The sequence below is a fragment of the Arvicola amphibius genome, chromosome 8, assembly GCF_903992535.2.
Source record: "Arvicola amphibius chromosome 8, mArvAmp1.2, whole genome shotgun sequence".
Taxonomy (NCBI): domain Eukaryota; kingdom Metazoa; phylum Chordata; class Mammalia; order Rodentia; family Cricetidae; genus Arvicola; species Arvicola amphibius.
Window position 1 is genome coordinate 79,834,329 of NC_052054.1, and position 13,791 is coordinate 79,848,119.

General features: G+C 48.3%; 1 protein-coding gene across 4 annotated transcripts; it reads right to left on the reverse strand.

Annotated features, from left to right (window-relative positions):
• Positions 1 to 3,002: 3,002 nt before the first annotated feature.
• Positions 3,003 to 13,514, reverse strand: Proser3 (proline and serine rich 3). Of its 4 annotated transcripts, none has more exons than XM_038340515.1 (11): positions 13,355 to 13,514; positions 10,873 to 10,968; positions 10,375 to 10,539; positions 8,192 to 8,319; positions 8,011 to 8,111; positions 6,765 to 6,847; positions 6,513 to 6,595; positions 4,982 to 5,163; positions 3,903 to 4,878; positions 3,549 to 3,630; positions 3,003 to 3,386 (listed from the first exon to the last, which is right to left on the reverse strand). In XM_038340515.1, the coding sequence occupies exons 2-11, from the start codon at positions 10,929 to 10,931 to the stop codon at positions 3,245 to 3,247; spliced, it is 2,001 nt and encodes a 666-aa protein (XP_038196443.1). In that variant the 5' UTR covers positions 10,932 to 10,968; positions 13,355 to 13,514; the 3' UTR covers positions 3,003 to 3,244. The 4 variants fall into 4 exon arrangements, with proteins under 4 accessions (XP_038196443.1, XP_038196442.1, XP_038196439.1 ...); XM_038340514.1 differs by having other exon boundaries at positions 6,513 to 6,631; XM_038340511.1 differs by having other exon boundaries at positions 6,513 to 6,664; positions 13,355 to 13,513.
• Between the last annotated feature and the right edge of the window lie 277 nt (positions 13,515 to 13,791).

The following is a 13,791-nucleotide window of genomic DNA, read 5'->3' on the forward strand; positions in this document are numbered from 1 at the left end:
TGCTTCTTACAGGTCAGCTTCTAGTCTTTAACTCCTTTTTCTGGGAAAAGCTTCCGTATGGAAGGCTAGAACATTCACGCCTCTCAGAAACCCAGGCACGGTATTTTTTTTTTCTTTTAATACGAACGATAGAACAGTGCCCAGAAAGCATTGCAGCCACACCCTTTCCGGAAGGATGCTTCCACTGATGAGGACCTACACAGGGTCCTCTTTTGGGAGCATGCCCCTGGTGCATTCGTTCAAAGACTATGATCATTTAATTAGGGAATACACCAGTAATCAAAACAAGGGGGGGAAAGACAGCCTTGCCCACGTGGAAGCCCAAACTTCTTCAGGCATCCTTCTAATCCTCCCTCTCTACTTGACCAGGAAGTTATTATAATATCTTTTATTGTTCCTTGTGTCTAAACAGCCACTCCCTTCTTGATTCAATCAAATGTGTGGTTTGTTAAAAAGACTGAAAACACATATTGACCTTGTTTCTGACATAGAGAACTGCCTGTTAGAAATCCACCCCTTTTCTCTTCATAGATACATATATTAAAACAACCCTGGCCATATAGTCGCCATCATTTTATTTATTAAAAGTTTCTGAGATATGGCAAGTTGACACCCACATATCCACCAGGTAGACCTTACCATTAGCATTTTATCTCACATTGCTTATTACTTCATTAACCCATCCAACTCATCTTTGGGTGCATTTTAAAACAAATAATGCTGGGTGTGGTGGCACACACCTGCAATTTCAGCACCTCAGATGTGAAGGCAGGAGATTCAGAAGTTCAAAGTCAGGTTTGTCTACATAGTGAATTGGAGCCTGGGCTATATAAAACCCTGTTTCAAAAAGCAAACAAACCATTACATCCATACCATCCTGGAATGTACCTGATTTCATTTATAAAAATGCAGTATTGGCATCTAAGTATTTCAACATGAATTTTGTTTTGTTTTTGAGACCGAATTTCACTATGTATCCTTGGCTGGCCTGGATTTCCCTATGTACATCTGGGTTTTTAAAATAATTTATTTTTATTTTATGTGCATTGATGTTTTGCCTGCGTGAGGGTGTTGGGTCCCCTGGAACCAGAGTTACAAACAGCTGTGAGCTGCCATGTGGGTGCAGGGAATTGAACCCTGGTCCTCTGGAAGAACAGTCAGTGCTCTTAACCACTGAGCCATCCCTCCAGTCCCATGTCAGGTTACTTTTACACAGAGTTCACCTGCCTCTACTGGGATTAAAGGTGAGTGCAACTATGCCCAGCTAGCACGCATCTCCTTAACTAGAACCCAGCATTTTTCTTTTGAGAAAAAACACTGTAGTGGTTTGAATGAAAATGGCCTCCATAGGCTCATCTGTGTACACTTGGTCCCTAGTGCTGGAACTGTTTGGGAAGGTTCAGATGTGTGGAAGGAGTGTGTCACTGGGAGGTAGGCTTTGAGGTTTCAAAAGACTCCTATTTCCAGTTCTCTCTGTCTCTGTCTTGTTTTGTGTCTCAAGCTGTGAGCTCTCAGCTACTACTCCAGCCATGCCTGCCTGCCTGCTGCCTTGCTCCCCATCAGGATGGTAATGTACTCTAACCCTCTGAAACTGTAAGCCCCAAATCCACATTTTCTTTTATAAATTGCCTTGGTCGTGGTGTTTTCTTACAGCAATAGAAAAGTAAAACGGGCTGGAGAGATGGCTCAGTGGTTGAGAGCATTGACTGCTCTTCCAGAGGACCTGGGTTCAATTCTCAGCACCTACATGGCAGCTGACAACTGTCTCTAACTCCAAGATCTGACATCCTCACACAGACATGCAGGCAAAACATCAGTGCAAAATAAAATAAAAATAAATTATTTAATAAAAAAAAAAAGAAGAGTCAGGCAGTGGTGGCACACACCTTTAATCCCTGCACTCACTTGAGGGGCAGAGACAGGTGGATCTCTGTGAGTTCAAGACCTTCCTCGTCTACCAAGTGAGCTTCTAGGACAGGTTCCAAGGCTACAGAGAAACCCTGTCTTGGGGGAAAAAACCAAGTAAACAAACAAACAAACATTTTAAAAAGCAAGAGAGACCAATACAATAAAGAAGAAAAAAAAGCAGAAAAACAAAACAGCCATACACAATGAAATTCACCAAACTCAAACTGAGCTCAGTGGGGGACATCCATACGTGTTTCATCCCCATTGTAACAATTGATTTATTTTTCAACACAGGGTTTCACTATGAGGATGTCTTCAAAGTTGAGACTCTCCTGCCTCAGACTCCTAGGGCTACAGGTGTGTGTCGCCACATCCGGCAATCAGATGTTATTGCATGCTCTCCAAAGCATCTGAGTCTGAGAAGAGAAGGAAAAGGAAAACAGGTGGATGGTGCCCACTCTCCTAACTGAAGCTGCATCCTTTGGTTGCGTGCAGTGTGTTGAAGGGCTCAGTTTCAAAGAGAAGAGAAAGGCTCTCCCTGGATGGCAGATGTGTTCAGAGAGATGGCGCAGGTAGGAGGTAGCCCAGACAAGGGGAGGGCAGTGAAAAGGAGTTGGATTCTGATAGATTCGAAAGAGAACCAAGAGTTTGGATCTGCCAGGGGACTGTGTGTGGGAAGGGGGAGTCAGGCTTTGGTGCTGAGCAGTGAGATCACAGCTGAAGAAAGTGGAGAAGGGGAACAAACTTAGGGGAAAGACAAGGAATTTGAGGACCTATGGATGGAGGTGTGGACCAGAGAGGGAGGGATGCCAGCATAATGCGAGAAGTACTAACACTGATGTTTTCAAGACCAAATGACAATGCCTTTGTCCCCACCTGAGACATAAAAATCCACTTCTGAGTTACAGGAGTCAGGTCCCCAATATTACCTAGAACCATGGGCTTACATACCAGACACACATACACACAACCAGAAAGGAAATTTTGTTTCTTTGGTCAGGGGAGGTGGGGAAGAGGTTACATTTCCTTATTTGTACAATCAGCCTTTCTACAACAATCCATTTCTTAGAGATTAACAGTAAACTAGAAAAATGTTGACTGGAGACAACTTTATTCTTAGTATGTGTGTGCGTGTGTGCCCCCCACAGCTCGTGTATGGGGGAGGTCAAAGGACTCTGAATACAGGTTGTTGGCTTCCAGCTTGCTTGAAACCCAGTCTCGGTGGGCCAGTTGGCCGGTCAGTTTCCTTTATGTGGGTTCTAGAGATCTAAATTCGGGCCTTCACACTTGCAAGTACATTATCTCTCCAGCCCAGGAAAAACAGAATTTTTACAATTCAAAGTCGCCTGGCTTCAAGGGAGCCTCCTTCCCTCCTCAGTCGCATTCTTGGGGACCTGGGAGGTGGGCTGGCTGGTGGAGAGGAAGATCCTGGGTCTTCAGTGTGGTCCAAAAGGAGAGATAATTGGGCATCCACTTTCCTGGTGAAAAGTCAGGGAGGTAGAGGCTGGGGTGTGTACTCATGGTAAGAATCTGGGGCTGTGGGTGGGGTTCTGGAAAGGGGCTTGGAAGAGGCAGACACCCAGTAGGGTTGTCATAGGACTCAGGGCTCAGGATCAAAGATCCTGGTGGGGAGCACTCACCTTTTCTGCTGCCTGAGCTCTGCCCTCTGAGCTCTTAGCACCCGCAACACAGGGTCTTCCTGAAACTCGCTGCCATCAGAGTCTGAAGAGTAAAAAGGCTGAGCTCCAGAAGGTGGACACAGGGTTTAGGAGCACCGTCGAGATACCCAAGGGCCGGGTTGGAGGGATGGCTCAGAGGTTAAGAGCACTGGCTCTTCCAGAGGACCTGGGCTCAATTCCCAATCCCCATGTGACAGCTCACAGCTGTCGGTAACTCCAGTTCCAGGGCTTCTGACACCCTCGCAGACATACATGCACATAAAATAAAAATGAATTGGAAAAAAAAAAGATACCCAAGGGCTCAGGGTCCCTCACCTTCCGCAGCCTGCAGAAGTCGGGTGGCCTGAGAAAGCAAGTCCTCAGAGGGGGCAGGGCCTGAGGCAGTCGAGGCCGTGGTCAAGGCATCACCAGCTCCCGCCTTGAATTCAGGCGACTGGACCTTCTCCAGTCTTCTGGATGCCTTTGGGGTTGTAGCCAGCTGTGGATCCCTAGCTTCAACTGAGAGGGTGACTTTACTTTTCCGAAGCACCGACCGGCCCGTGGAGGACGCGGCCATGGCTTTGCTGGACTCCGTCTTGGACCCACACTGAGACTCCAATGGAGGGGGCAGACCCTTGGCTTGAGGGGGTGTGGCCTTGACTTCCTGAGATTCTGCCTCAGGTGAAGACGGGCTCTCTAGGCTAGGGACCCTGTCGTCCAGGCTGTCTGGGAACAGCCGAGCTGTCACTACCTGGCCCAGGGCGCCCCTGAGCTGCGAACAGGGACTCTCGAAAGCTGCTGCAGCATTTGGCTGAGCTGTCTCCCTGCGCGATGAAGCGCTGGCCCTCCGAGGTTTGAGTTTCTTGGGCTGGGCAGAACTACTCAGCTCAATGGTAGTTGGCTCCTGAGGGGTGTCCGGTAGTGGAAGGGTGGAAGCTGGGAGAGTGGGGGTGGAAGCCCAGGGAGGTGGAGTGGATGCTGGGGGCACTGGGATGGAGACTTGGGGAGTAGGGGTGGGGGCTGGAGCAGCTGGAGTGGTGGTAGGGGGTGCTGGGAAGGAGGCCACGGGAGCAGCTGGGGAGGCGAGCAGTGTGGTAGGAACCATCCCGAGAGATATCCATGAATTGGCCTGTGGGGCCCAGAGGAACCCGTGAGGGCTGGGGGTCCAGATGTGTGGAGAGGGCCCTGGAAGAGGAGGCCTCTCCACATAGAAGGTCTGTGGGGGAGAAGGCTGGGCCACATTGCCCCATGGTGGAGCACAGTTAGGCTGGGTCCCTAGGGAACCAAGATTCACTGCAGGAGCAGGAGGAGTCTGTAGACAGAAAGAGGTATCTGAGACAGGAAGGAAGAGCTGGAAGGTCCTCTGTCACCTTTAGGTGTCCCTTACCACTGTTGGGCTCTCATCTCCAACTCACCTGAGTGGTGAGGGCTGGAATCCGAGGCAGCACCCAGGTTCCATCACCCTCAGCTCCTCGGGCCTGCTCAAGCTTCCGCCGCTGCCGCCATTGGTATAAAATGTCTTCCTCGGGCTGAAGGGTTGCCTGGGAGGAGGCTGTGCGGGCAACAGGGATGCGGGCCTGGGATGGCTCTGGGACTGCTGTGGGGGGAGTAGAGAGGAAAGCGCTGAGGGAGCACAGGATGACACCTGACAGGCAGCCCAGACACCACACAATTCCTTTGTGAAATGAGAAGGGCGGGGCAGAAGAGGCTTGGGATTCTCTTTCTCTTGCGATTTTGCTTTGTAGCCTAGGCTGGGTTCAAACTGGCAATCCTCCTGCCTCAGCCTGGGCTTATAGACAAGTGTCACTACACCCAGTTTGTGATTGTACTTGTATTTTTCCTTATTTATTTTTATTTCTTCTGTGATTCTTTTGAACTTGATCACATCCCTCCCTCCTGCTCCAGGTGCTCAGAGCACCTGCAGGACCCTATTTTCTTCCCAAAAGTCAACAACGTACCCTCCATGGTCAGAAGTCTCCTGACAGTCTCACCAGGCCTTTCCCACCTATACCACACTGCTCTACTGCTCTGTCACTGGCCTGGAGCTCCCTGTGTACCAGGCTGACCTGTGACTCAGAGATCTGCTGAGACTGAAGGTGTGCTCTCTAAAACACCTGTTCCCCTCTAGCTTGTGAGAGTCTCACCTAGCCTGTGCTGGCCTCAGACTCAGTATGGAGCTGAGATTGACTGTGAGATACCGATCTTCCCACTGCTCCCCCTGCCAACAGGCGCCACCATTCCCAGCTTCTCGCTGAAGTTTTTCACCTTCAACGGTCCTCATGCTGTAGCTAAGCTGCACTGGTATGTGTGGGGTAGATGTGGGCTTGGGACAACACACCAGTCCTGAGCACACTGAGACTTAGCCAAGCCGTGTGGAATTGCCAGATATTCAACTTTGGGTTGTTTTTGTTTTTTGGGTTTTTTTTTTGTTTTGTTTTGTTTTGTTTTTTTTGCCTACAAAAAAGTTCCATATGGTTCATTGTGACATTAACAATACAGAAAAGCATGATAGGCATGGTGGTGCCTTCCTGGAATCCCAGTACTGGGGAGGCTGAGGCAGAAGAGTAAGAGTTCAAGGCCAGCAGGAGCTGCACATGAGTTCCAAGCCAGCTCGGGCAGCGTAGGAAGACCCTACGCTCAAAGAAAGAAAACTAGAACCAATGAATATTTCCTCTACTCTGTGGTAAGCCTTCCGATTTTGGAGCTTACTGTCATAATAGTAGCGAGTACGGTAGGCCTGCCACAGCCCTGACAGCTACTGTTGACAGGCCTGTGTGAAGGGCCTCCCAGGTACTCAGGAACTCAGTTCATCTCCACCATACCTGTGAGTGAGGGGTCTAGTTTACTATTCCTATATCCCAGTTAACCAAGGCCCAGAGAGGCCACAGTCACACAGCCAGTAAGTGGACACAATGGGATGTGAACCTGGCTGCCATCAATTCTTACCTCCCGACACAGATTCTTTGGGACTAGACCTCTTGTTGGAGTCTGGGTTGAAGGTCACAGAGCAGGGAGAGAGTCCATTGGAGCTGATGGGGAAGGAGGAGCTGCTGGCATCACTGGGACTGAGGGAGGAGGAGGAGGAGAGGGAGGCCTTGCTGTAGGGAGAAAGTACTTGTGAGGGGAGCGGTGAGCCAGGCACAACTGGTGAGGGAGAGGACGGGGAGAAGATGGGGAGAGGACGGGGAGAGGTGTCACCTGCGCTTCAAGAGCTTGGCCGCTCTGCTTTGTAGGCTCAATGTCTCCAAGTCCAGCAAAGATGAGTTCCAGGTGTTCAGGCTCTGCACAGCGAGAGGGGCCCGAAGCTAGTCCCTGTGCCAAAGGCTGCTGGGAAAGGGGCTCTCAACAGAAGGCCTGGGGACCTATATTGCACCTGGCACTTTCCCGTGGCAGGGAAGTTTAAATCTGCTTCTCTTGAGAAACAGAGGGTTACTTTCACTCTTGGAGTTTCTGTAACCCGGGCTGGCCTTGAACTCGCGATCCTACTACCTCAGCCATGCCAGTATTGATTATCTAGTGGGGTAAGTGCTTTCTGTACAGGTCACAGACCTGAGTTTGATCCCTAGAACCTATGCAGAAGTGAAAGAAGGGAATCAACTCCTGGGCATTGTCCTCTGACCTACACACACACACACACACACACACACACACACACAGAGAGAGAGAGAGAGAGAGAGAGAGAGAGAGAGAGAGAGACCCATACACAGACACATCCTACATTTAAAATTTAAAAAGGAAAGATTGAAAGATTGAACCTATCTCCCTGACCAGACCTGCCTAATCAAAAGATTCTATCAAACAGTTCAGTGATTAACTTGAAGGTGTGTGAAAAAGACAGAAATGTAGGGCTAGAGAGTTGGCTCAGCCATTAAGATAACTGACTGCTCTTCCAAAGGCTCTAAATTCAATCCCACCAGATACTCCTGCCATGCTGGACTGGAATCCCCTAAAACTGAGCAAATACACCTTTTCTCCCTGGCTTCTGTCAAGTGTTGGTCACAGCAGCACTGCCCATAACGAATACGCATGCGCAGCACAGCATAAACATAACGAATACGCATGCGCAAACACATCTACTTTTAGCGTTCAAAATCTCATTCAACTAACAAATCCTTCTGCTAAAGACTATTTTATTCATTTGTTTACTTACTTAAGCTAGGATATCATATAGCTCAGGGCAGCCTCCGACTCCATACACAGCTGAGGGTAATTTAAGCCTCTGACCCTGGTGCTGAGACTACCGCTCTGTACCATCAGGCTTGCTTTTATGTGGCACTGGACTTTCTGTCGGCTGGGCGAGCATGTTCCCAAATGAGCCACATCTCCGTGCCCACAAACCCTTTCTCGTTTAGGATTCCTTAAAGTGGTCATTGTCTTTAATTCTATCCCAGGGCTGGTGCTGTCTACTCAGGCACGCAAGAGAGGGAGAAGGTAGCAATGTCACCTGCTTTACTTTCTGAAGAGGAGCTGAAGCCAGAGATGCGCTGCATATCCCAGCAGGAGATGGACCTGTCATTGGGGATCTTCCTTTGGGTTCACTGGCTCCTGCAGGGAAACCTCAGCTGATCACAGGGGCTGGGAAGAGCAGTTGCTGCTGGGCACCAAACAGGAGAGGTTTTAGGTACCTGCTGCAAGGTAACTGCTGATGTCTGACGACTTGGGCTGTAGCCACCAAAAATCAGCTGGGGTCGGGCCTGCAGGTTGGCGTTCCTCTCGGCTTGTAGGCTGAGCTTGGCGGAACCTGTTTATGTACCTGTGAGCATCCGGGGTGAGAAGCAGAGGGACTAAGGGAGCCATGTGGTCATGACAGTAATTATCACAACAGCAGCGGGGACAGTGCTCTTCCGTCTGTTTGTCAAGCACCGCGGAAAGTGGTGCTCAGAGGCCCAGAGAAGAATAACTCCTTTTGCCAGCAGTGGTGGTGCAGGCCTTTAATCCCAGCACTTGGAGGGGAGGGTGGAATGGGCAGAGGCAGGCAGATCCCTGAGTTCGAGGCCAGCCTAGTCTACAGAGTGAGTTCAGGAGAAGCAGGACTACATAGAGAAATCCTGTCTCAGAAAAACAAAATAAATTACATAAATAAATAACTGCTTTCTTCAAATCTACCAAAAGCAAGCACTTGGCATTAAAAATCCATTTCTCTTTCTTATATATTAATGTAATTTTAATTTTTTTACATTTTTCTCTGTGTGTACATATACACACCCTTACAGGCATGGGTGCACACTTGAGCAGGCATGCTACAGTGCACATGTGGAGGTGGGTCCCAGGGATTGACCTTGGGTTGTCAGGCTTGGTAGCAAGCACCTTTATCCACTGAGTCATATAGCCGGCCTAATATTAATTTTCTTTAGTTTTTTTGTTTGTTTGTTTGTTTGAGACAAGTTTGAGACAAGGTTTCTTTGGGTAACCGTGGCTGTTCTGGAACTCACTCTGTAGACCAGACTGGCCTCAAACTCAGAGATCCCCTGCCTCTGCCTCCTTCCTTAGTGTTGGAGTTGAAGGTGTGCCTTTTCACACTTGATGTGCATGGGATAGCACACACATCACAGAAGACAACTTTGTGGAGTCAGTCCTCCCTTTCCATCTTCATGTGGGGTCTTGGGATCAAACTGAGGTTGCCAGTTACCCACTGAGTCATCTTGCTGGCCCCTTCTTTTTTGTTTGTTTTTACACAAGGTATCATTTAACTTAGGCTGGTTTTGAATTCACTATGTAGCTGAGGGTGATCTTGAACTTCTGATCCTTCTGCCACTACCTTCTTTTTTCTTTTTCTTTTCTTATCTTTTTTTTTTTCTTTTTCTTTTTTGGTTTTTCGAGACAGGGTTTCACTGTAGCTTTGGAGCCTGTCCTGGAACTAGCTCTTTTTTTTTTTTTTTTTTTTTTTTTGGTTTTTCGAGACAGGGTTTCCCTGTAGTTTCTAGAGCCTGTACTGGAACTAGCTCTTGTAGACCAGGCTGGCCTCGAACTCAGAGATCCGCCTGCCTCTGCCTCCTGAGTGCTGGGATTAAAGGCGTGCGCCACCACCGCCCAGCTGGAACTAGCTCTTATAGACCAGGTTGGCCTTGAACTCACAGAGATCCACCTGCTCTGCCTCCTGAGTGCTGGGATTAAAGGTGTCTGCCACCACGGCCCAGGTGCCTCTACCTCCGAAATGTTGAGTCTACAGGCATACATCACTATGCCTCATTTTATGTGGCTTTGAGAATCAAACCAAGGGCCCTGTGCATGTTAGATAGCTGAACTACATCACCAGCCAGACTGGCTCTTGAGCAACAAAGAATAAGGGAGTGTGAATCTGGAAGAGAAATGTCAGTGATGACCATTTTGGCCTATGAAGGAAAGGACAATAGCTCAGAGACAGAACAATAAGACAGATGGAACCTATGTTCCTAACACCTTAAATAACGGCTGCAATGTCAGCCCTGGTTGTTTCTGTCTGGACCACTAAATGAAGGAGACATAATTATTATCAGGGTTGAGCCGTAACTAATCTAGGACCTCTATCTTTCAGACCCAAGGACTCACTCTACAATGCGTGGTCTCATAGATCATTATGTGGAGGAACCGAGAATTCAGAACAGTCACAGTGCATATGTGTGGTTAGCATTCCCAATTCAAGGAAACTGAGACCAAAGCAACTCCAAGAATAATTAACCAAGGACCCAGGCAAGACCCCTCAATAACACTCATGAAGTGCCTGGTCCTAAGTACTGTGTAAACAGCTCTGTCTAACGGCCATTATGGGATGCCTTCTTCCTTCCTTTGGCCCCAGATCTCCCTCCTCCCAAGGAGTTCTGGCACTTACTTGGCTACCACAGAGTCCCCGCTGTCAATTACAGCAAGTGGTGGAGAGGTACATTGTTCCTCAGTGCTGAGTGGGGAAGGGGTTCTGGAATCGGATGGCCAGGGCGCCTCAGACAGCTCAGGGGAGTTGCTTGCTGTGGCCTGGGGAGCTTGTGGCCTTTGAGACCTGGATGGACACAGGATTTAAATTGGGAGAAATCACAAGAAGAAAAAAATCAGATCAGAGGGTGATCCCGGTGGGGAATGACCACACATAGAGGTAGTTCAAGAGAGGAGACATCCCACTGTTACCAGTGGAAGGGTCAGTTGACAGCCTTAGGGAGGCTGTGGTTGGGGACCCCGGTGGCAAAGAGCCGGAAGTGGGATGGCAACCAGCAGTGGGGCAGGGGACTTCTCTTAATCGGTCATCCCCATTCTCATCACAGGCCTTCCTTCCTTCTAGCGGTCACTTCCTGCTGTTAGTTTATGTCACAGAACTTTACCTAAAGCGTGTCCTCACCTTGGGGCTCCAGTTCTAGCTCCTCGATGGCCAATAGGGTTGTCCACCCTGGAGAACATTCCGAAGGGGTTGTCTTGGGTAGTGAAAACTGACAGGCTACAAAAGAAGCAGAGCATGGTAAGAGGGGGACAGAAGCTAACAAGTCCCATGGATTCCTGGAAGAGATGGACTACAGTTCCCACGAATCATCACTTCATAGTCAAGACAATGCTTAAGAGGTGTGATTCCATGACCTCTTGAAAGAGACTTAAGAGAACCTAGGAACTAGTAGTTGGTAATTCTTAACTCTGGATCCAGCCTAGGAGGAACTTTTATTATTTATTTATTTTTGAGACAAGGTTTCACTCTGTATACAGCCATGGTTAGCTTTGCACTTCAGGTTATCCTCCTGCCTCAACCTCTTGAGTGATAGGATTACAGAAATTTAGGAGAGGGCTTTTAAAATCATAGACTTGCCAGGTAGGTGGTGATGGCACGCACCTTTTAATCCCAGCACTCAGGAAGCAGAGGCAGGTGGGTCTCATGAGTTCGAGGCCAGCCTGGTCTATAAGAGCTAGTTCCAGGACAGGCTCCAGAGCTACAGAGAAACCCTGCCTTGAAAAAAAAAACCATAGACTCCTATGTGATGTTCACCTGTCATTCCCCGCACTCAAGAGATTGAGGCAGGAGGATCAGAAGTTCCAGAGGCTGGGGAGATGGCTCAGTGAGCAAAGAGCTTTGTGCACAAAGATGTGGACCTGTGTTCAGATCCACAGAACCCATGTAAAGCCATGTGCTAGCACAAGTCTGCAATCCAAGTACTCCTACACTGAGGTGGGAGGTGGACCCCGGAGAGCCCCCCAAAAGCTTATAGGCCAGCTAACTTGTAGTACTCAGATGTAAACATCAAAGAGACCCTGTCTCAACAAGATGAAAGGTGGGGTTGACACTTGCCTAGCGAGCGCAATGCCCTGAGTCTGGTGCTCAGCTAGGGACTGGAGGGAATGGGGGTGAGGGGAGATGGGAGGATGACAGACAAAGCGAAAGATGAGGACAGACACCTGAGGTTGTCTGTTTTCCACACTTACACACAGAAACAGATGCACTTACACACAAAGGCTACATGGACAAGAATAACATGTTATAGAATCACAGTTCCCACTCCAAGCTAACAGAATCAGAATGCCAGTAAACAAGCTAGACATTGCATCTTCTCTGAACTATCCAAGCAATTTTAAAAAAAGATTTAATTCTTTTTATGTTTTGTGTATGAGTGTTATATCTGTGCACTACATGTGTGCAATGCCCTTGAAGGCCAGAAGAAAGTGCCAAATCCCCTGGAATTAGCACATTGCAGATAAAGGAGAGCAGCCATGTGGGTGCTGAGAATCAAACCTGGGGACTCTAAAAGACTAGCCACTGCTTCCAAACTCTGAGTGAGCCCTTTCTCCAGCCCCATCCAGGTAAAATATGGTCTGTTGTATGGTTTTGTATGTTTTTAAATGACACATGTTAATTGTACACATTTATGAGGTGCAGTATATTTCAATACATGTATAAAATGCCTTATGATCAAATCAAGGTAATTAATCTCTTTAAACATCTTCCAGGAAACCCATTTCCTGAAGCTCCGGTGAAGACCACGGCTAAAAAATAAGTAATTTAGGGCTGGAGAGATGGCTCAGTGGTTAAGAGCATTGCCTGATCTTCCAAAGATCCAGAGTTCAATTCCCAGCAACCACATGGTGGCTCACAACCATCTGTAATGAGGTCTGGTGCCCTCTTCTGGCCTGCAGACATACACACAGACAGAATATTGTATACATAATAAATTAATTAATTAATCAATTAATTAAAAAACAAGTAATTTATTAGCCAGGCATGGTGGAGCACGCCTTTAACCCCAAAACTCAGGAAACAGAGGTAGGAACAGAGGTAGGGGCAGGCAGATCTCTGAGTTCAAGGCCAGTCTGGTCTACAGAGTGAGTTCCAAGACAACTAAGGGCTACACAGAGAAACCTTGTCTCAAAAAAAATAAAAATTAAATTAAAATTAAAAAAGAAGAAAGTAATTTAAAAGACATAAATGAAAAAAGAAGAACAAAAACAACAAAAGAGGAATAGACAAAAATAAAACAACAAAGAACCGGACTAAAACGTACACAGTACGTTTCCGGTTAAATCTGTTGAGGGGAGGAGGATGTGGAATGAGGACTACAATCCCCATGAGCCACCGAGAAAGTTCAAAGATAACACCATGGTTGTCTGGGGAAATTTGGAAACCAACTTTCCAAGTTTCTTTTAGACTCCCTTAGAGCCACCCAGAGAGAACAAAAGACAAGAGTTCCCAGGGATGGGGAAGCTCACGGCTGGAGCGCCAAAACCTGCGTAGCATCTTGGGAGTTGTAGTTCCAGTGCAGTTGGGCCGGAGACCCCAGGCTCCAGCAAACCCGTGTTACCTTCCCTGCGCTTCCTGTGATCTCTGAGGGAGGGACCAACCTCACCTGCAGTCCGTCCCGCATCTACCTCAGCGTTAGTGCCAGCTGAGCTCCTTAACCCGACACCCGGACGCCTACCCTCCTTGCTTAGTAACGCTGTCAGCTCCGCCCCTTTTTGGGGGGCCTCCAAGGCGACCAATGATAGTCTAGAAAATAAAAGTAACTGGAAAAGCGGCCGAGGGGCGTTCTCTCGTGACTGGCTTCAGCACTGCTGAGGGCGCGTGTTTGATTGGAGGCAGGGAGTGTGCAGCAGTCATTGGCAAGACTTTCGACCAATAGAAAGGATCAGAGGCTGGGCAGCCGCTTGGAAGAGCGCTAAGTGTGTTGGCTTTAACGCAGTCCTTTTTTTCCCTAACCGCCAGAGTTGTTGCAGGAGCTAAGTCCCAGCTCCAGCCTAACTATTGTTGCGGGGCTAACCGGGGACGTCTGTCTTCACTTGGCCA

What these genes read in the sequence shown, in the direction of transcription:
- Proser3 (XM_038340511.1), bottom strand. Translation starts at nt 10,931, where the DNA reads ATGTTCTCCAGGGTGGACAACCCTATTGGCCATCGAGGAGCTAGAACT. An exon ending in GCTAGAACTGGAGCCCCAAG is followed by an intron (nt 10,540 to 10,872) that starts GTGAGGACACGC and finishes GTGTCCATCCAG; the next exon opens with GTCTCAAAGGCCACAAGCTC. An exon ending in CTCTTCAGAAAGTAAAGCAG is followed by an intron (nt 6,848 to 8,010) that starts GTGACATTGCTA and finishes CTCGCTGTGCAG; the next exon opens with AGCCTGAACACCTGGAACTC.